The 21,415-nt window shown below is 41.6% G+C and overlaps 3 protein-coding genes across 5 annotated transcripts in view; 2 read left to right on the forward strand and 1 right to left on the reverse strand.

Annotated features, from left to right (window-relative positions):
- The window catches only part of sagb (S-antigen; retina and pineal gland (arrestin) b), a 7,048-nt gene extending 1,442 nt beyond the window's left edge, over positions 1-5,606 (forward strand). Inside the window, exons 2-16 of one of the 3 annotated variants that reach the window (XM_008309203.3) lie at positions 296-394; positions 514-574; positions 1,002-1,046; positions 1,332-1,531; positions 2,001-2,060; positions 2,313-2,380; positions 2,469-2,604; positions 2,991-3,075; positions 3,161-3,233; positions 3,309-3,446; positions 3,527-3,604; positions 3,700-3,714; positions 3,955-4,007; positions 4,306-4,315; positions 4,404-4,497. In XM_008309203.3, coding sequence (XP_008307425.2) covers positions 347-394; positions 514-574; positions 1,002-1,046; positions 1,332-1,531; positions 2,001-2,060; positions 2,313-2,380; positions 2,469-2,604; positions 2,991-3,075; positions 3,161-3,233; positions 3,309-3,446; positions 3,527-3,604; positions 3,700-3,714; positions 3,955-4,007; positions 4,306-4,315; positions 4,404-4,497 — 1,164 coding nt within the window. In that variant the 5' untranslated portion in view covers positions 296-346. Of the gene's footprint in view, positions 1-295; positions 395-513; positions 575-1,001; positions 1,047-1,331; positions 1,532-2,000; positions 2,061-2,312; positions 2,381-2,468; positions 2,605-2,990; positions 3,076-3,160; positions 3,234-3,308; positions 3,447-3,526; positions 3,605-3,699; positions 3,715-3,954; positions 4,008-4,305; positions 4,316-4,403 lie in introns of those variants that run through there. The other 2 variants (XM_025054921.1, XM_025054922.1) reach the window with 2 other exon arrangements.
- Positions 5,600-11,006, reverse strand: LOC103378118 (collagen alpha-1(X) chain-like). The gene is made up of 5 exons (XM_008309204.3): positions 10,659-11,006; positions 10,007-10,304; positions 9,470-9,550; positions 9,306-9,386; positions 5,600-9,228 (listed from the first exon to the last, which is right to left on the reverse strand). Exons 1-5 carry the CDS (start codon positions 10,719-10,721, stop codon positions 8,282-8,284), a joined length of 1,470 nt encoding a protein of 489 aa, XP_008307426.1. The 5' UTR covers positions 10,722-11,006; the 3' UTR covers positions 5,600-8,281.
- Positions 11,007-13,957: 2,951 nt separating this feature from the next.
- Positions 13,958-21,415, forward strand: part of dgkd (diacylglycerol kinase delta) — a 14,220-nt gene continuing 6,762 nt past the window's right edge. Inside the window, exons 1-9 of the mRNA XM_008309215.3 lie at positions 13,958-14,156; positions 18,810-18,920; positions 19,474-19,554; positions 19,631-19,735; positions 19,940-20,072; positions 20,650-20,756; positions 20,916-21,041; positions 21,122-21,224; positions 21,313-21,411. Coding sequence (XP_008307437.1) covers positions 14,019-14,156; positions 18,810-18,920; positions 19,474-19,554; positions 19,631-19,735; positions 19,940-20,072; positions 20,650-20,756; positions 20,916-21,041; positions 21,122-21,224; positions 21,313-21,411 — 1,003 coding nt within the window. The 5' untranslated portion in view covers positions 13,958-14,018. The remainder of the gene's footprint in view (positions 14,157-18,809; positions 18,921-19,473; positions 19,555-19,630; positions 19,736-19,939; positions 20,073-20,649; positions 20,757-20,915; positions 21,042-21,121; positions 21,225-21,312; positions 21,412-21,415) is intronic.

Consider the following 21,415-nt stretch of genomic DNA (forward strand, 5'->3'; position numbering starts at 1 on the left):
AATATAGTCAAAGAAGTGGCTAAAATGTAAAAATACTTGGTTCATTTTTTGAAAATTTAAAAGGTGTGATTAGATTTTTAACATATTTTTAAACCATTTGAAATTCTTTATGGATGAAGTCAACAGAGGACAATGTCAAAAGTTAGTCATGGAGTCAGTTTGAATGAGTTATTTAAAAAGAGCTGTTGGTAATAATAATAATGGCATTATACTTAAAGTGATCAGGGAAGGTTAACCACGTGACATTGCACATAATGAAGCTACCATCATTAACATTGTTATTTTGTATCATCAGGGAAACACAATCGTTTGACTTCCAGGAAGGACGAGTTCTTCTGAAGTCGCCATGTCTCCAAAACATGTCATCTTCAAGAAGGTTTCCAAGGACAAGTCGGTGAGTGAACTCATCCTAGACTAGTAGGTCTGGTTTAAATAATTCTGCAGGATTTGACCAGAGTTGGACTCATCAGTCTTTAGATGATGCTGTGGTTCTGACCCGCCTCTGCTCCTCAGGTGACTGTCTACATGGGCAGGAGAGACTTTGTGGACCACTGTGATTTTGTGGATCCAGTCGGTGAGTTAGTGATATCATTTTGACACAGTTTGTTAGACAATCAAGAGGTAGCTTGTCAAAACAGCCCTTTGGTTTATACAGTAGTTAGTTCACATAATATTGTGTGTGCGGTGACAATAGTTAGTTCATGTAGTTGTGAGTTAGTTATTTCAAAAGAGCTGCTAATCATAATGGCATTATAACTAGGTGATCAGGGAACTTAACCACAACATGTGACACTGCATTGATAGCTTTTTACAAATGTCAATAACTAGTCCTATTTTTAATGCTGAGTTAAACTAATAACCTCTTCAAATCAAAGGTTTGTGTTAGGTTTGTTGGAATTCTTCTGTTTCCTCTGAGTCCATTTCAGTGTGGGTGATGAATGTGACTTAGTCCATAAAATCTAAAAAAGTTCCACTACACTTCCTTTGTAACTGTTTCATAGATGGTGTGATCGTCATTGATCCAGTGCAGATGCAGGGAAAGAAAGGTCAGTGTTAACAGTCAATTACCTGTTGCTATGGTTACCTCTCTTCTTCTTTGTCTATGAAAGTGGGGCATCACAGTAAATGTCCACGTGTTGATTTCTCCACATCACAACACTTGTCTGCCCCACTTAGGTGGATGGTTTGCTACCTCTGATTGTTGTGTTCTGTAAATGTTGACCTATAAAAATAAACACTGTAAACAGCTCTTAATAATCAAATCACTGCAAAGATAAAGCCGGACGTTTTGTGTTTTAGAGTCAAGTAATGTTTCATGTGTTGGTGTGTAGTGTACGTGATGCTGTCGTGCACGTTCCGTTATGGTCGTCAGGATATGGATGTGTTGGGCGTGGCCTTCAGAAGAGACCTGTTCCTGCAGACCAGGCAGGTTTATCCCGAGCTTCAGGACAAAGAAAAACTGACTCACACCAAAATCCAGAAGAAACTGCTGAGGAAGCTCGGAGACAACGCTTACCCATTCTTCTTTGAGGTGAGGAACATCGGCTGGAGCAGCTGAGCCACATCTGAATAAAAAGTATATGTAATGAAATATAATGATCTTCTGTTTTAAATTTGGAGTATTGAGTAAATTTAAACTTACTCAGTGTGAAACCTGGACCTGTTTAGTCGAATAAATCGCTGATATACTCACAGGAATTGAAAAAAGACACATCAAAATTATTTGAACAGCTCCAAGTCTTTCTCCTGCTTAGTTTTGGGATGGAATCGGGGCTGAAACAGATCAGATCTAACAACTGGAATTAAATGAATAATAGTTTTCAGACCAATGAAGTGAAATTGGATAATCGCCTGATGCTCTGTCCTGGCATCACTACTGGGCCGTAACCTAGTAGTTAAGAAACACAGGACCAATATGATTGAACTCAGCACTCAAGTTGGATTTGGACTTCTGACCTCTGAACTAATGACTCTTCTAACTGAAGATGTTTGTGTCTTAGTTTCCAGACAACCTGCCGTGTTCTGTCACTCTTCAGCCAGGACCACATGATGTGGGGAAGGTAACGCTGCTCCATCCAGTCGAACATATGACAGTTGTCACATGCTCAGACAGAAGGTTGTTGAAAGGTTAAGATTCTGGTACAAAACACAGACAATGATGATGTTGTCAAGTCAGTGTCTACAGACTATATTCTTTTTTCAATCATGATGATGATGATGATGATGATGATGGTGATGGTGATGATGATGATGGTGTTCTTGATGATCCACCTTCCTGAAGTATACTGGTCCTGACTGTGTGTTTTTGACAGAAATGTGCAGTGGAGTTTGAGGTGAAGGCCTTCTGTGGGGAAAACCAAGATGAGAAGATAGAAAAACAGTGAGTCTAGGACCAGCATCAGGGTCAGGATTAAGAGATGTCCAGCAGAACTTACATCCAAATGTGTTTTTCTGTCTTCTGTGTGCAGGAGTTCAGTTCGTCTCAGTATTCGCAAGATTCAGTTCAGTCCAGAGGTCAGTGACGTGGTTCCTGTGGCTGAGACAACCTTTGAGTTCCTTATGTCAGAGAAACCGCTGAAAGTCATCCTCAGTCTGACTAAAGAGGTGAGGTCGTCAGATCAACAGGAAATGTTAGTTCTTTGGGGGGGGTGAAGGGTGCTGAGGGTACAGTGACGGCTGTTCTGTGGAGCTGTACACCCCCAATATCACTAAAACAAACATCAGTTATCCCAAATTGGAAACACCAAGGGGCTGCACTGTGGACCGGTGGTTATCGCGCTAACCCTACTGCGAGAACAGTTAGAGCGCCAATGCCAACTGTAGTTGTATGTAGTTCTCATGTTCTCAATGTGTGTGTGTGTGTATTTGTTTACTTGAGTTTCTTTCCTCTCACAGTCCTGAACATTCAAGACATTCTCTCACACCTGACCATTGGTGTGAATGTGAGTGTGAATGTGAGTGTAACCAGTCGTCTGTTTTTATCTTTGCAGACATTTTATCATGGCGAACCAGTCAGTGTTGGTGTTGACATCGACAACTCATCAAGCAGGAACATCAAGGACATCAGTGTGTCAGGTGAAGTCACATGACTGGTGTTATAACAGAGTTCTCAGCTGTGACTGCAGGTGTTTATGTCCTTTTATGTCTCCGTCTGTCTCAGTGGAGCAGGTGACCAACGTTGTCCTTTACTCCAACGACAAATACGTCAAATCTGTGGCCAGAGAGGAGATTGAGTGAGTTTGACCTCTAACCCTGTTTTCAATGACTTTAGGAGACAAACATGGAGTGTGTGTGTGTGTGTGTTCCAGGGACAGTGTCCCTGCTGGGACTCAGCTGAGGACAGTCTGCACACTGTTTCCTATCCTGGCTTACAACAAGGACCGCAGAGGACTGGCTCTGGATGGACAACTGAAACATGAGGACACCAACCTCGCTTCTTCTAGCATGTAAGACACACGCACACACACAGACTAACATTTACACTTTAAGACCAACACATGACTTCTCCTGTGTTTATGTGTCTCAGCGTGAGACAGGATGTCCTAAAGGAGGTCCTGGGAATCCTGGTGTCTTATAAAGTTGTGGTGAGGATGATGGCCTGTGGGTGAGTAGACTATCAGGATAATTCATCATGGATGTGACCTTACTGTGACCTAACGGTGACCTCTCTGACTTCTGTGTTTTTCCTGCTTACAATAGGACACTGACATCCAGGTACATAAGTGTGTGTGTGTGTGTGTGTTCTGATCTACTGTACTGTCAGGGTGATGTTTCTTTTGCACGACCCTATATTTAGGTCACTTTTATTGTGAAAGAGTTTTAAACTCGTGATAATAAATCGTTTGAGGATGAGGATTAATGAAGATTAGGGATTAGGTTCTTTACACATTATAAAAACTGAACAGATGTCAATACAGTGTTTAAACCATGACAATGTCTAACTGTGTGTTTCAGTGACGTGTGTGTGGAGCTTCCTTTCAAACTCATGAATCCAAATCCAGATCAATGTGAGTTTCCTTCTTCTTAACTGAACACTTTCACACTCATCTGATCCATCAGGGCAAATGTCTTAATGCATTACACTTTATTCTCTTTCAATCATTACACTTTATTCAGACAGGTCCATTTTAACATGTACTCTCAGTGACAGAAAACCTATGAATGTTCAGCAGCAGGACCTGAGCTCCTCTGCTGCGCCGTGTCCCCATGTCTTCCTTGTCTGTGGTGTCCACAAGCTCCAGCTGATTCAGTTTTTATTATCACTGTCTTTTTTCTCTTCTTTTTCTGTTTCACGTGTGTCTGCAGCCAAAGAGAGGTGAGACTACATTTCATTTGTCTCTGTATCTCCTTCTCTCTGTCCCACGGTCTCTACTCACCTCATAAAGTTTCCCTCTGTCCCACAGTGAGACAGATGACATGGTCTTTGAGGAGTTCAAACGAGCCTACCTGAAGGGTGTGGTGTACGGCGACGACGACGAGTCTCCCACTGAGGCCTGAAGAGCCGATCAGACCCTGATTTACTCCTCCCAGCTTGCACTGACATCCTCATACTGGTCCTGACCTTGCATTGTTGTCCAGAGCGTCAGTAAGGTCCAACGATCATGATGTGTCCTCTAGTGACCCCATGGTTTGTCCTAACTATAGTCTGCAGCCAGAGGGACATGAGACATATGGAAAAGGTCTGACAGACTCTCACTCAGGACAGTGGGACAAACAGCTAATGAGACACCAGAAAAGTCATTATGTGGTGTGTCCACCTCATGTCCATCCACATCATGTCCCCATTATCTCCTGGCATGTCATTTGTCCACCTCACCTTTGTTGTATATTGTCACAGGTCTGCATGTTGTTAGTAGTGGAGTCATTAATGCAACATGTTTGAATTACTGTTGTATCGATACAATGACATTTAAAAAAATTACAAATATGTGTAAATTAACAGAAACAACCAGCCAATTGTACCAGGGCGAGTGAAAAAGCTAAAAAAAAAAAAGAGACACAGATCAGATCTCTTTTTCCTCAGTTAATGTCCAAACCTGTTTTCATCAGAGATTCCCTTCTTTGAATTTCCGAAAGGTAACAGCTCCACACTTGACATGATGTGATGATAAAACTGGTCAAAGCTGTTGGAGGCACAGACCAGAACTGGTTTTAATCATTAACATCAGAACTTTACGACCGTTGACCCTCAAACAATATTAATCAAACGTCCAGTCATGTCTCAGACCACTGGCAAACTGAGTGTGCTCTTTTTTTTTAACTTTTCTCTAACAATAATCAAATAAATAAAGTGAATCATGCGTCACATTTAAATTTTACTTTTAATTTTTTTAATATATACAAACTCTTGGTCTGACTTTTGTTCAATCATGGTGGTAGCCTCCACAGGGCGGCATTCTTCAGCCTGAAGACAAATATTTACCAATAGGTGTCAGTATTGTACTGGGTTGTACACATTGGATTAAATAGCAAACACTTAGTAATCCTGAGTGGCGCTTTGGCCCAGAGGCAATGTCTCTGTCATTGGTGTGGAACTCCAGGGTTCACCTCCTGGGCAAGTTCGAATCGGTTGGTCCCTTCCAGTGGACTCACCACCTGCCGGAAGGCTTGGGGGGGTTGGTGCGGTGCAATGTGATTTGGGTGGCGACTGCCACCTCCGCGACCCGGTAACGGATAAGCGGATGAAAATGGATGGATGGATGGATAGTAATCCTGATCAATCATAGCACCCTCTGCCGGCGAGGGAGGGCAGTTACACACTTCACAGACTAAAACCTAGAGTAAATGCTACTTTTAACATTTTATTGAGAACAAATAATCAACAACCATTTCTTTATTTTATTTTCAGTAATAACGATGAAAATAAAATAATCCTAAAGAGAAGACTCAGAAAAGTAACTGCACACAGTCCTGTGTGTGTTGAGTTCAGTCTAGGCTCTCTGCTAACACCTAGCTGAAGTAGCTATGATAACACGTGGATACCAAAATGAAATTTTGTACAGTTACATTGTGACATGAGTGTAATATTTAATGTTCTAATTACGACTTGCATATTCATGTGTTACACCTTTATTTGGCTCGGGCCATTCTGACGTGCAGGATTGTTGAACTTGTCAGTAATACAGTAAAAGAAGAAAACTCTCTTCCCTCTCACTTATAGGCTGGTGTTACATGTATTTGTAACATCTTTGACATGGTTGTAGTATTAATACTGTACCAGTATTATTGAATTTACATGACATGTTTTTATTTGACACAGACTTGGATTCTGATCATTTGTGACCCTGAAACTCTGCTAACACCCTGCTAACATGGCACAAGCTTTTATTCAGCTAAGCTAACATTGTTTCTCATCCTTTCCAAACTCAGAGTTCATGGATTTTTGTTTTTCTGGGACTACGGTGACGTCAACACCTTCTGAATTTAGGTGAGTTTCTATCTTATGTGTCAGGAGACAAACATTCTCACCTCATTAGGGCGTGAATGATGAAGGGGAGTTTTTTGTTATATTGTTCGTTTAGAGAGACCTCCGCCCTGTGATCTAAAAACTGGACTTGTATCAGTTTACGCTGCCGCTGCTACATATTCAGTGTCAGGGGATAATGACAAAAAAGTCTCACAGACAAAAAGATGAGATTTAGTTGCAGATTAATTTACAGGGTTTCTCTCACCAAAGAGAATTCAAGGTAATGACGACAAACAACGGGACACAACGAAAACAACAACATCTAGGACAACGACGAGTTGTAGAGAAGAAAAGTGTCTTGGTCAGAAAACAGATTTGAACAGGAAGGAAATAATTCAGCTGAAGATAATTTATTGATAGAGCGCTTGAAGGTTTAATCATTTTGAAAATCAGACACTGATAAAAACTGGACTGGACTAGGCTGGGATCATTCACTGTGGTTCTCATGCATGACAACAGAGAGAACATTGTCTTTACAGTCTAACGTCCTGTTAAATCCTCTTCTCTCAGACATGATCATGAGCTGACTCTTCATTGATTCAACGGTGATTCAAAGGACTATTTTGTTCAGAAAGACTAACAAAGCAACCGTAACCATAACCTTCTTAAAAATGTCAAGGACTTGTTAAATATTTTATTTAACCATCTATATTGTTAACCTGCAGTTTGGTGTTACAGTAAAACTGGTTGGTGTAATCTAAGGCTCAGTTCAATTTTTGGTGAACACCAAAGTTCCGGAGGCTACACATGTTAGCTTGTGTGTATCAATTTTTAAGTTGTCGCTGATCACAACTTAATCTCTGTGTGTCTTCTCTCTCTTCCCACAGTTATGGCTGTCGTAGGCCACTCTCAAGCCTTCATCCTCCTAAGTGCAGGCTTCAAGGATTGAAAACCTGACAATGGCATTTTCATGTTGCCACCTCACTTCTGGTGAGTTACCGAAACGTAAACAATCTTGTTGTTTCCCCTGACTTGATCCTTTGCCCGTGTCTGCTGCTTGTTTCCTCCATTATTTACATTCTATTTATCTTGCAACCTGCCCGTCCACATCCGTAACAGTGGGTTCAAACCCTTCACTCCTAAATTAAGCTGAGGATAAGTGTTGCTTGTGTGAAAAGCTGGGCAAATCACAGCAAAGTGTCGATGTAATTCTAAAGCCAGATCTCCAAACAAACTTCCACGTGAGGTGAAAACCACAATTTATGGCAATTTTATGCTAACGACAAAAGCGGCCAACAAAAAAAAGACAACAGTGATTTTCTCCTTATGACTAAAGTTCACTGAACCAGCAGCTGAAGCAAGAATGTCTTTTACGTTCTTTTTACTTTAGCATGACGACTGACTTTCTTTGACCAAACTCAGCCGGACGTCCAGTCACCCTGGTGACATCTGTTAAAGCTAAGGAGGCAGCACTTCACATACAGTTCATCAAATAATTTTATTATTAAAAGAGTATCTATATATAATTAAGTCAAGCAGATAATCTAGTCAGTAAGGAGACTTTAAGCAGGTGCTGTGCGTCTACTAATGCAGAGCTAAAATTTATAATTCACTCAACGTTGATACAACTCTGTATCAATTGTCATGGAACATCAGGGAAAATAAATCTGGTTTAAATTCAGATGCTTTTTTGGGGCAAAATTAATTTCCCAATAAATAATCTGTTGAGTGTGGTTTAAGTTTATTTTAGATGCTTCGTTTCTCTGCATTAATCTGTGGGAAGTTGTTTGAGGTCTTTATTATAAAATCATGTAAAAGTGCTCTACCATCATTTACCTCTGACTTCTACGAGAACCAAAGCCTATGGTCTGTAAACTAACCGGAGACGGGATTGGGCGTTACAGTGGCGTTGCCAGGAATAATCCCCCATTCATAGTGATCAGAGCCTCCACTGGGTCTCGGGGTTGGTGTGCCGTTTAGTGATCTAACTATGGGCACTTCACATGTGTCTGGGTGAAGCAGGTATCCAGAGAAGATGTTGTTGTTCTCTGCACTGACATACATGCCGTTAGTTTCAAGGTCCTTTACCTGCATCCACACCCTGTCGCCCGCCACCAGGTGAAGAAGGACTGACTGAGAAGCAGTTCCCCGTAACTTTTTATCTGTGGTTTTAACAACTGGCACATAGTTCAAAAAGAGACCGCATTTAAGGATGCGAAGGTTTGTGCTGACGTGGTAGCTGAAGACATAGGTGCCAGCGCTGGGGGCGGTGTAGATACCAAGTACAGAATTATAATTACCCTGGATATTGTAGTAGATATGTTTGTAGACTATAGGTGTGTTGGGTGGGGGGTAGCTGATGGTTAGCCCTACAGCAAATGCTGACTTCATATTCGGCGTGCAGGGACCAGGAAGACCAATGGGCCCTATAGGCCCTGGAATTCCCGTAATTCCCTGTATTCCTATTTGCCCTGGGGGCCCATTGTCACCCTCCCTCCCTTTGTCTCCATTGTCCCCCTTCTCCCCCGGAGGTCCATCCTTTCCATCTACACAGTTACAATCTCCAGGGAGTCCCAGATCTCCTCTTAGACCGGCTGGCCCTGGAACACCATTTGGACCCAGCTCACCAGATTCACCCTGTGTGCCTTTTAGTCCCTTGTCTCCTGTTTTTCCGACCAAACCTCTGGATCCAGCAGGGCCTGGTAGCCCTGGAGGTCCTGGGGGACCAACACTGGATTCACAGATTTCTGGGCAGTCTCCTTCATCACCTTTAGGACCTTGATGTCCTGGATAACCTGCCATTCCTTCATCCCCATTATCACCTGTTAGTTGCAAAAAAACTGTATCAGGAACTGAACCTGAAGCTAAAAAGCCAAGACCACCAGGACACTTGTCTCACCTCTAAAACCTTGGATTCCGTTTGGTCCTGCTGGTCCAAAAGGTCCTCTGTGTCCCTTCTCACCATCTTCTCCTTTCTGTCCTACATAAACCGCAACATCAGACCCAGATTAAGTAAGATTTAGAAATAAACAAAAAAAAAAAAAAAAAAATGGAAAAATGTACCTTTAATCCCTGGTCTACCCACAGAGCCCTGAGGACCTATTGGTCCAGATAATCCACGTCCACCAAAAGATCCTGGGCTACCTAAGAAGAGACAGTGAGGAGAGGACATAGGGCTTGTATTGTAAAACTAAAGTTATTTGTTGACAAAGCCCTCAGTGCTGCCACCAGTGGACCACAGGTATACTACATCCCTAACAATCATCAGAAATGTTTTAGTCCAAAACGCATGTCACAGTGAGACAAAATTTGAACAATTTAATATAGAAACTCAGACACATCAGCAAGATACAGGACCAACCTGCAGATGTTACAGTCATTAAAGGACAGTTCTGGTGTTTTTTAAAGTTCGTTAATGAGAGACTGACTTTGTTAATTGCTAAGAACTAACATAACTCCACAAAGGTGTTTCAGTGTCATTGACAGCAGACCTCCTAAGGTCAGACAATTGTGTCAATGTGTCTGTCATTGTTTACTGCAATAACCACAATAAAAATTCCTGAGTGGTGCGTTTATGTACCGAGGGCTTGACCTTAATACCTCGCAGTCCGCGGTCTCCACTGTCTCCCTTTGGCCCCTTGTTTTCCTTCGTACAGCGGCTGCACATACAGAACCATGGCAGATCATTCAGTGGCGCATCCTTTGACAGGCTCTGGCAATATTCCTCTCTCAGGTCAGATGCGGAACTGTTTCCGAAACCACTATCTATGTCAAATCCACCATCAGATGGCAAGGGGAAAAGAGGAGGAAAGGGAGCAGGTGTTGGGTCAGCAAGCCCCATCGGAACAGGGAGCGATACGGCCACCAGTAGAAGATGAAGAGAGAAGATCGTCATGATCTGCAAAGAGAATTATAAATATGTATATAACAACCATCTGATCACATGACAGTTAATCAGATGCTGAGTCAATGTCGAGTTTGATGTGTTTTTTTTTAACTGTGGCGCTGTTTAATTTAAGAAATATATAATATTTATATACTGTTCAACCTTTTTTATCAAATTTAGAATTTTGTTGCGTATCATTTCTGACAATAATTCATTATTACATTATTATTCAGCCAAATACGACAATAATTTTATATATATTATATGTTGCTAGGGTTAGCCGTTTTAAAATACACATAAGTAGGGTAATTGCTAAATAAAAAAATACTACAACAATAATAATAATAATAATAAAGTGGTAAAAACCTCAGATCTCCGTTGTGCCTTGGAGTCGTCGATCCTGCGTCTGATGTAAGCTGTGTCCCACATTGATGCTAATAAACACCTGGACCCCACCCTCACACACCTAGTTTTATGCCTTTGTCTTTAACGTGACCTCTTTACAGAAATACACAATGGAATCACATTGCACCATACACACTCACACTCACACACACACACACACAGACCATTTCTCATGATCATCCTAAGCAACTAGGAAAACAGGATCACAATCTGAGGCATAAAAACGTGATCAACGACTTGAACATTTCAATCCCCACAAATAATCAGCTGATAAATTAAAGGAAAAACCTTTGACAGATGCACAGTCTCAGCTGCTGATATCAGACCAGTTGGTAAAGACATTAGTTGAAGACTGTTGTTGTTGTTCACACTTTACAACAGGATGGATATATGTTCTGTGGTTTGAAGGTTGAGATGTCTCACAGGATTTATTTCGTATTTGGTTAAATTGGTTTGAATCTAGATTTTAAAGAGGTTACTGTTTAATAAAATATATTTGTTTTGATCACAGACTTTAACAGGAGGAACCGATGATGTTTTCTTTGACAGTGTAACTCACATTGTACATGGTGGATATTTAACCCAGGGGCAGCAAGTACAAAGGAGTGAATACAAAAAACTTCCTCGGGGAGCAGCGTATTGAATGTGTCTTGGGGACATTGTTTCTTTGTGATTATGACAAGCAGAACCAGGACATGGCTGTACCTGAGAGACCCACCCATTCTTCATGACGGCCCTATAAAAGAGCTGTGCCAATGAAATGGAGTGCGGTAAAATCTCAGTGCCTCTGTTGGAGTGTGTGGTGAACCGTCCTTGATCGTAGAGGGGATCGGGTGCTGCGGTCTCATCAGTGCAGAGCATGTTAGGAAGTGAATATTTTGTTGTTGTCATTTCCCTCCCTTTGCTCCCAAAAGTGTAAACAGAAGTTAACTGACCCGATTGTTAAGTCTTGTGTTTGTTTTTTTTAAAGGAAGCCTTCAATAACCTGGTTTTACAGGCAGATGGAAAATGTGCATTCATTAGATATTGTTAGATTAGCATTCCATAAGTGTTGCATTAAGAACCTTATTTGGTTCCCTTTGTATTATTAAAACATTTAAATGTAATAAAATCTGTACTAAAACATTTTTTGATTAATACAATTAGTCTTACATTACTGTTACATTAACATAATTTTACCTTAACATTAGCATTATTCTCCATGCTACATTCACTTCACATTAGCTTTACATAAGCATTGCTGTGGTGGGTGTGCATGGACACCTGCTCATGTGGAAGCTAACCTGATTACAGCTGTAACTTTAATCCCTCTGACACCTGATGCTATTCTAAAAAATGCTTTGTTGATGTGATGTTCTGGGAATCAATTCAGCTAAACTCATGTAGGTCACCTGTGGAGTTTGGCAGGACAATGATGTACCGGTGCCTCGTGGCCCACCCTCAATGTTTTACCCTTTCTTTCCAAGAACAGACAGCTTATATTTATAGTTAAGTTAAGTTTTCCTGTTCCATTACTATTATGTATTTTTTAAAGCAGGATAGACAATGAGACCAAAAGGGCTTACAGCACTGACCCGAGTGCACGACTGCAACCTGTATATGTATGTGTAGAAGTGTGCATAGTAGTCCAGGGTTTGTCGCAAACACAGCTACATCCGTGATTCCACCGAAAATAAGGGCAGAGTTTCCTGAGTCTGAGAACACAGCCGTCCCCCATCACAACTGCAACTAAACCCCAGAGTAGGCAGGGCTTATGGGCCTCAACATACACGCATCTGATAACTGAGAAAGACCTCAACCTTCTGGGACAGAACCCAGTCAGTGGTCATGTGCATCATGTACCAACACCACCACAGGGGTCGCTCAAGGACAAGACGGAGTACACATGTCAACATTCATCACATCTTCTTTAGCAGAAACAGTTGATAACACAATTCTCAAACATCTGATTGACTTGAGTGCTGAGGGACAATGGAAGGATTGAATTGAACTGAGTAAGTTTTACAGTAAAATCACCTCTTTGTCCAGTTTGTCAGTGTGAGGTCGAAGACACGCCTTTAAAAGCTGTCCCATCTGACCAGGTTTGGTTTTGGTCACAGGATTGTGTCAGTTCTTAGTACTATCCCAGTATTTTCCCACATTTATCTCCACCCCTGTGAAACCTCTGAAGGCCGTATGGTTTTTATTCAGGCAGCCTTTTGTGAAGTGTCGCTGCAGCCCGTCATGTTTTCATGTTTTTAGAGCTCTGTGTCACCAGAGTAGTGCTGATGGGACAGTTCCTGATTCTATCACCCGTCAATGAAGCCTGCACATGTTTAATGTAGTCATCCAAACCTGTATTTATTTTATTTATTGTTGACTTGTTGCAAGACTGCTGTTATATACAATGAGATGTAACCCCCACCCCCCTCTCTGTGTTTGTTAGTGCACACTTTCCCTTCCCTTTCCCCGGACGAAATTGGATCCAGGAAACAGAGACTACTACCTACACCTTTCCACCGACCTGCTTCTGAGCCTAGGTACTGAGAAACATTCAGCTGTCATTCAAAATTCAAGACCCTGATAATTCCCCACTGAGCTGAAGTGGAACAGATGAGTTAGTCAGAGACCCAGAGAAAATGTAAAGAACATGTGAGACTGTAAGTATTCGTGGGCTTATCTAGAACTGCCCCATTCTCCAGTCTAGGTGGTCTCAGCCAGTGTTCACCTCATATATCACAGTAGTGGTTATCAAGCTATGTGGTTTTTCTACTGCAAATTTTCCAGATTCCCTTAGAATGCGTGGGTGTGATGGAGAATTTATGCAAACAAGAAATCCCTCATTTGAATTTTATTTTAATATAACAGTATTAATATTGTTAAATTATTTATTTTTTATTGTAGATATGTTTATTATTTTTTCTTCCATATTTTGTATTTATAACTGTATGTTAGCGTTCCCATTTATTAATTTATTTACAGCTATTTTTCAAAAAGGAGTTAGCTCATGTGACATCAATGTTTTAGCTCAGTCTGTCACTGTGTTCGGACATCCTTACTGAATCTTTGAACCTGAAAACTATAATGGAATAACACAATACAGTATACCTTCTCTTCAGTCATCATATTATCATAATCATAAGTGCACTGCAGCATGTAAGGACAACGAACCTGTGTCTGAGTCATTAATACATAATTCCCTGTTCTGCATTAAAGCACATCGACTTCGTTACATAACCACCAGAGGTCAGTAAGCAGGACCCAACATTCCACTGTAATGCCTGGTTTCCATCGCTGGGGAGCGCTCGCTCCTCGAGTGCATAACGGGGGTCTGATGGCAGGATGGCGGAGGCAGGGGGACCGGAGTCCGCAGCGGCCCGGTGCCCGGACGAGTCATCGGATAGTGAACCGGAGCAGGAACCCGGAACCCCGCAAAAACTCATCCGTAAAGTCTCCACGTCCGGACAGATCCGCAGTAAGGTACAGATCCGCCGCCGTTCATTCACCGAGTCGCTCGATGTTCGGTGGGTTTTTATACACTGCCCCCGCCTGTACAGAACAGCTGCACGAACACAGCCGCTGAGCGGAATCCCATATAAAACCGAATAGTTTCACATTTATTTGATCCTTACGTCCGTAAAAACCCGAGCCTTCTTCAATGAAACCGTTTTTAAACGCACAGTACTTATTTTCTTAATTCCGGGTAAACACTATACATTCAGAACACCCCCAAATGTTTAAGATGTATTTTTCTAGTTCCTCTCTCATCGTTAAGCGACGTATTTTTTTACCATTAGATACAACGTTGGGCTGAAGATGAAGATTTAAATATGGAGAGTTTTCATTGAAAGAGCTGTTACTCTTGTTAGGGATCGGTTTTTAATGATACCGGCGTGTAGTGTTAAATGAAGACTGAATGTATTTCGTGTGGAATTGCTCGTGTCTGGCCCTTGTGCAAATTTGGTAATGCGATAGGTAACTTAAAATGTCGCGGATTTCAAGTGTTTAAACTTGTGCTCGGACGTTAATGTTGGTTATTGGGGCTAATGAACACAGCGGTGGCTCGGAAACGTTAGGGAAAACTAATAAACCCTTAATAAGATTTGCGTGGATCCACACGTTTGAAGCCAATATGTGACGTTATTTCGCGTTATTTGACGCAACGAGCTCGTTTGAAAGTGATTCCGTTCTGTAAGTGTATTGGGAGAATTGGATTTACTGAATAACACTGCAATTATTTAAACGTCTCTGATGACACAGAAACTTCATTCGAATCTACACCGATATAACCATATACATACAGTTGGTAGGCGGATTTTATAAGATAGGAATGCTAACATGCTAAGTGTTGCTAATGGGGGAGGGGGCACAGGCCAGGGGAGAAGCTCCGAGGTTTCCCACCACTACCCCCCCGTTAGTCGAGGGCTGCACTACGGACATAGAATGAAGCATGGGCGGCTGATAGGTTGGTCGTTTGAAAGTGTTGATAGTTGGACATAACGGTCCCGGAACTGTGACGTGTCACTCCGGTGTCCCTTTAAGTATCGAATGGTGTAAACGACTTTATTTATCATTCTGTGTTTACATACAGGTGCACCAACCCGGACATAATGATCCGGTCACTTTTAGGTAATCAAAGACTGGATGTAAGATGCGTTCATGGTCCTGAATGTGGCTGTGAAAACCTCAAAATAAATAGATAAAGACGCAATCTGTTGGTTGTTGAAGCAACAATGTTTTGTATGTAAGTGTACGCAGGAGAACAAGCTCTGCTCTTACAGAAGATTAGTCCTGTTTTGTAGAACAAGGAATATATAGAAACAAGGAGGTGTGAGGGTGAATATGTTAAATGGTTGAGTGAGATTAACCAGTAGTTACTGTAATAGGCATGTTCAGTGTGTCACTGTCTGCATTTAGTGATGTCAGTGTTGCTTTTTTGTTTTGTATTCTTTAATCCTCCCAATTGCAACTTGGATGAAAGCATGGTTGTGTGTAAGTTGTTCAACAGAGAGTTTCCCTGCATTATCTTAAGTTTGTAGTGTCACCTTAATGAAAAAAATATTACTGTGAGCACATAGACCAGAGCTAATCCTAGCTACAACATTCCTCGTACAGGCCATATGAGAATAAGCAGAGAATGTTGGGAGCAGCGCTGAATGAAACTAATCTGGGAGCTGCAGTTGTGTCTTTGGCTGTTTTTAGAAATGAGAGTACATGTGAAGATGAAATCAGACTATTTAAAATGTGTGGTGATGTTTTGTCATATTTCTTCTGTGAGACATGAAGGAGGTACTAAAAATGATCTCATAATAAGGTCTGATAATGAGTCCAGTTCAGAATTTTGATCAGAAATACTTCACTCCAAAAATTGTTCTTTAAACAGACAATTTTTTTTGCAAAACTCACAGCGTTTCTGTACTGAAGTTGTCACTGTGGTTACCAGGGTTTTTTTTTTAGCTCAGTGTATACTGCGCTGGCTCATTGTTTGTTCAGTATTAGCCTGATGTTGCCTGGTGTTTTCATCACTGTTTGTTTAGTGTCAACTGACCTTTCAGCACAACCTGACTGTGAAAAAACAGACCTTGGTTTTCAGACCAAAGCACCGGTTAAGGACTGGTTAATGTGGTAAACGCTGGCATTCTGTTGGACCCTGAAGGCAGCAGCAGCTGAGCACACTCTGACGTGGATGTTTGAGTCACAGGAAGTGAGTTTAGGTTCAGAGCCTCCAGTTGCTATTTCTAGCTGCAGAAAGAGTCATGTGGGAGATGTAGAGGAAACACTGTGTTGTTACTGTCAGTGTGTCCAGTCATGTTCTAGGACTTCAGGAAAAAACACGCTGCGTTAACTTCCCTCAGAAGTTTGTCTTTTTCCACTGTACTCAAGAAGGCAGGGCTGTTCATACACGGGGCAGATTCATTGATTTAAACTGCCTGAGGCTTAAAGTCTCCTATTGTCAGATTAAAGTCTTTTTCTAAGTCTCATGTAGGGCATTTAGTGTGTTGATATTGTCTTCAGACCATAGTGTAAATCCATGTAATTCCCAGTTTAATGACCAGTGTCCTGTTGTTACACATATATAATTTCCTTTTTCCCCAATTATATAAATCCATGTATGTGTATATATGTGTAAATATATACACACGTATATTTTGTTATCATTGTGAATTATGTTTCTATACTTGCTATATATATTTGTGAGTCATTCATGTATATTCTAGGAATGTGTATATCAAGGGAAAGGGATACTTTGTTGTCAAAAACAACATTATTGAGAAACCAGAAGTTGGACCACAGTGGCCAGCGTGCCACAGCGTGGTCATGGCTGAAGTGAGGATCAGCCATGCATTAGAAGAACCACAGGAAACACATGGGGCAACATGGTGGCTGGCGCTTACGTAAGAGCAACATTTAAACTGAGGTCGGTGTGACTTGTTCTTAAAATTGCACACATTCTAACTAACGTTCCCATGGGCAGTGATTGGTCCAAAGGTTGGGGTTCAACACTGGCCTGTACTGAAGGCAGTAGCTCTCTATATTTAACAAGTTATTTTGGCTGAGATAATCAGGAACAATTTGTTTATATTATCCCATGCCTCGCTGTATACTGCCTCAACGTCATCCATGTCCCATGATTCAGTGCATCATGCGTCACTGAAGTGTGACCAATCACGGACATCGGCTCTGCTACAATTCTGTTCCTTCTTTCTCCTGAATAACGGCTGTATTTCCACACTCCGCTCCTCTGGGTAGATCTTGAATGTTACTGAGATCCTGGTATTTTCAGAGAAAAACCAGCGAGTGTGGTTCTGGAACGATCTGGGAAAACATCTAAGTTTAGACTTTTGGTCTGGTGAGAGAGGAATGTTTTTCTTATGACTCTTTCTGTTTCATTGCTTATTACTGACAGTGTGTATTTAATGGTGCTTTTAAAGGGTAAACATATAAAAGGATACTTCAGTGGAATGTTTTAAATAAGAAGGCATGTTACATAAACATTCAAAGGACAGGCACAGACAGATGTTAACTTTTGTGTTTGTCTAGTTTTTGTTTTTAGTTTTATTGATAAATTGTTATTTGCTAGATGGTTGATAGTTTTTTGCTGTAAATGTATCTGTTGATCATGTGTTAATTGTTAGTTTATTTTGGTTGTTAAAAAAGTGTTAAGGGTGTTGATTAGTCTGTAGTGTCGGTTGTTAGTGGCCACATGTTAGCTTGTGATTTTTGTAGTGAATGGGTGTTAATTGTCAGTCGTTTTCTTTAATGTGAGCTGTTAGGGGTTTTTTTTTAACCATCTGCTGTTGATTAAAATTATTTGTTGTTTGTTGCTACTTGTTGGTTTTTAGTAGTTTCTAGTTTAAATGGATTTTTGTTAGTAGGTGATAGCTGTTGATTTTAGTTAGTGGCTACATTTTTTTTGTTGCATCCTGATTGAAACTTTTAGCTGTGGTTAGATCTTAGTTGTTATTATTTACTTTTTTGAGTTTTTCTTCTCTTAGTGAAGGCTGTTTTACTTTCTTTCACTCTCTCTTTCTGTCTTTCTCAGTCTCTCTCTCTCTCTCTTTCTCTCTCTCTCTCTCTCTCTCTCTTTCTCTCTTTCTTTGACAGGACTGTGTCTGAGCCTTCAGGAAACAGATTATTTGTGTCTGTCAGCTGATGCTTATCAACCAGATGCTTTGTTACTTGTAGGACAAGTTCTGCTGCAGGTCACTGTTTACTACTGATATTCCAGCACAGTTTTCAGGAGTCCATGTAGCTCTGACCCCAGGTGTGCTGTCTACTGACTGTGTCCGACAGAGGTCTAAACTCTTCTTTGGGTTTGACAAAGTTCATTAGGTAGTAAGTCCAGGAGTCTCTTCTGCACACACACGAATGCCGAATTATAATTTGGACTCAGCAAAATTGGATTAAAATCAGCCACAAAAATGCATATCACGTTGATCACATGCTTGTTCTTTGTTGAAGAAAGGTTACAAAGACAGTCCAGGATTAGTCCCACAACCATTCGACTCGGCTGAGACCTAATTAAAAACTCAATCTGTTGACGCACAAATGCTCAACATTGATGTCATAATTTTATGTTATTGAAAACAGAGTGTGTGTGTGTCTCATGTTTTTGTGGTGTTATTGTTTCAGACTGTGCTGAAAGAGGGAACTCTGATGAAACAAACCAACTCATTCCAACGCTGGAAGCGTCGTTATTTCAAACTGCGAGGGAGGACATTGTATTACGCTCAAACTGCCAAGGTGAGAGACCAGTGACCTTCAGGCTGCCCCACCTAAAAATATCTCTTCTTCTTCTTCTTCTTTTTCTTCTTCTTCTCTATTTGGTCATCTTTTCTGATGTTGTGTTTGTTTCCCCTGAAGCACAAATATTTATTGGCCTGCTCCAACTATTGTTGTACTGCCTTCCCTCTGCATCATTTTTCCATTTTTGGACATTTTGGTAGTAGTAGTTGTTGATTTTCCATTCGCCAGGATGCTGGAAGGCAGGTCACAAAATCGGCATGCGTTATTGGAGATGTAGCCTATGGAGATGAATGCTTAATTTGGAATTGGAATGAGAGACGTAGAATTTGAAATTTCTCACCATGCATATGTTAGACACACACAAAAGTGACCACTGCATTTAACCCATCCAGTAAACACTGGTATAGAATCTGGGTCATTTTGTGGGCCAAATAAAATGACGTGACTTGTTGGATCTGCACAAGAGGGTTCAGTTTGAGTTTGACATATGTAATCCGAAGGGTGCTGCTTCAGTTCCGCCAATTCACCAGTTTGTGTTGTTGTGTCTTAGTCCATCATCTTTGATGAAGTGGATCTGACCGACGCCAGCGTTGCAGAATCCAGCACCAAAAACGTCAACAACAGCTTCACGGTGAGCGTGCTCTTCAGACACAATTAAACTGGTTTATTACACACACTTGGTCATTACACACTGGTCTGTTCCTCAGGTGATCGCCCCCTGCAGGCGTCTCATCCTCTGTGCAGACAACAGAAAAGAGATGGAGGAGTGGATGGCAGCTCTGCGCAGTGTCCAGAACAGACATAACTATGAGGTGTGTGTGTGTGTCACTTATATTAGAATTGGCTAAAACAAATATATAAATCACAAAAGTGATTCAACAAGTCAGATGTTTAAATTCAAAGAGCTAGAATTAGAGATGACTTAAATATAGCAGCTTAAAGGGACAGTAGATGGCACTCCACTCCACCCAGTGTTATCTGTCAGCCAACTCTGTTTGTCTTTGTGTGTATGTCAGTCTACCCAGTACAGTATGGACCACTTCAGTGGGATGCACAACTGGTACGCCTGCTCCCATGCCAGACCCACATACTGTAACGTCTGTAGGGAGGCGCTTTCAGGAGTGACATCACACGGCCTGTCCTGTGAAGGTAATACACACACATGGACACACTGACACACATAAAAAATAAGGCATCATGTGGAGACTTTTTGACCTCATAGGTCAAAAGGTGGAAATAGAATTTTTGTAAAAAAAAAAAAAACAGCCATGACGGAGCTCCTGTATAACCGACTGACTTTATAAAAAGTTAATGCTACAAAAAAGTGGTTATTTAATAGTGGTTGAAGTAGTTTCTTAATAATTTTATGAATATTTCATAATCATAATTAAAATAATTCAGATGGTAACTCATACCTCCACATGGCTTGGTGGTGATGGCGGCCTTGGGTCCAGAATTTTCCAGGTTTGAGTCCACCAGCTGCCACTGAGGTGCTCTGAGCATGGCACTGTCCCCACACACTGCTCCCTTAAAGCTGCCCACTGTTCACTTTGGTGATGGGTAAAATGGAGAGGTCACATTTAGCTGTGTGCAGTGTTGGGCTGAGCATCAACGAGAAGTAATTAACTTACGTAACTAAATAATAATTTATTGGATTAAATTTTCTGTCTCTGTCTCCTACTTTCTGCAACCCCCCCATGCCCCACCTCCCACTTGTGCTCAACAGTGTGTAAGTTCAAAGCTCACAAACGCTGTGCAGTCAGAGCGACCAACAACTGTAAATGGACAACTCTGGCTTCTATAGGGAAGGACATCATTGAGGACGAGGACGGGGTAAGTCACCTGTATAACTCGTCCACTGTCTCTGACTTCTCTTGTCTTACCTCTGATCTCTTTTGTTGATGGTTTTAATTTAATGAGAATATAAGACTTTCACCTGTCAGCAGAGGTTACACAAAAGCAATCGGTTGACCTCCCTCTGTGACCTCCCAGGTGTCCATGCCTCACCAGTGGTTGGAGGGAAACCTCCCAGTGTCGGCCAAGTGCAGCATCTGTGATAAGACATGTGGTAGCGTTCTACGTCTTCAGGACTGGCGCTGTCTATGGTGCAAGGCAATGGTAAGTTGAGGACAGGTCACATCTCTGCTGCTGCCCTCTGCTGGTGAACATGTGTGTCTCATGTTTCCTATGTCTGGTAGGTGCACTCTGGCTGTAAGGAGCAGCTGTCGTCCAAGTGTCCTCTGGGCCAGTGTAAAGTGTCCGTCATTCCTCCCACGGCGCTCAACAGCATCGACTCTGATGGTGGCGTTTATTCCCCTCCTCCAACAACAAACACCAATAGAGTACGGCTCCTTCTCATGTCAGTACTGAACCGTGTCTTTGTCCTCAGGTTTCTGGAAGGCGTCCTGTCCTCCATCCTGTACCAGTCCCCTCCTGGTGTTTGTCAACTCCAAAAGTGGTGACAACCAAGGCGTGAAGTTCCTGCGCCGCTT

Source organism: Cynoglossus semilaevis, chromosome 4, assembly GCF_000523025.1.
Source record: "Cynoglossus semilaevis isolate Cse_v1.0 chromosome 4, Cse_v1.0, whole genome shotgun sequence".
Lineage (NCBI taxonomy): Eukaryota > Metazoa > Chordata > Actinopteri > Pleuronectiformes > Cynoglossidae > Cynoglossus > Cynoglossus semilaevis.

What these genes read in the sequence shown, in the direction of transcription:
- LOC103378118 (XM_008309204.3), bottom strand. Translation starts at nt 10,721, where the DNA reads ATGTGGGACACAGCTTACATCAGACGCAGGATCGACGACTCCAAGGCA. An exon ending in AGGCACAACGGAGATCTGAG is followed by an intron (nt 10,305 to 10,658) that starts GTTTTTACCACT and finishes TTCTCTTTGCAG; the next exon opens with ATCATGACGATCTTCTCTCT. An exon ending in GGGTAGACCAGGGATTAAAG is followed by an intron (nt 9,387 to 9,469) that starts GTACATTTTTCC and finishes CGGTTTATGTAG; the next exon opens with GACAGAAAGGAGAAGATGGT.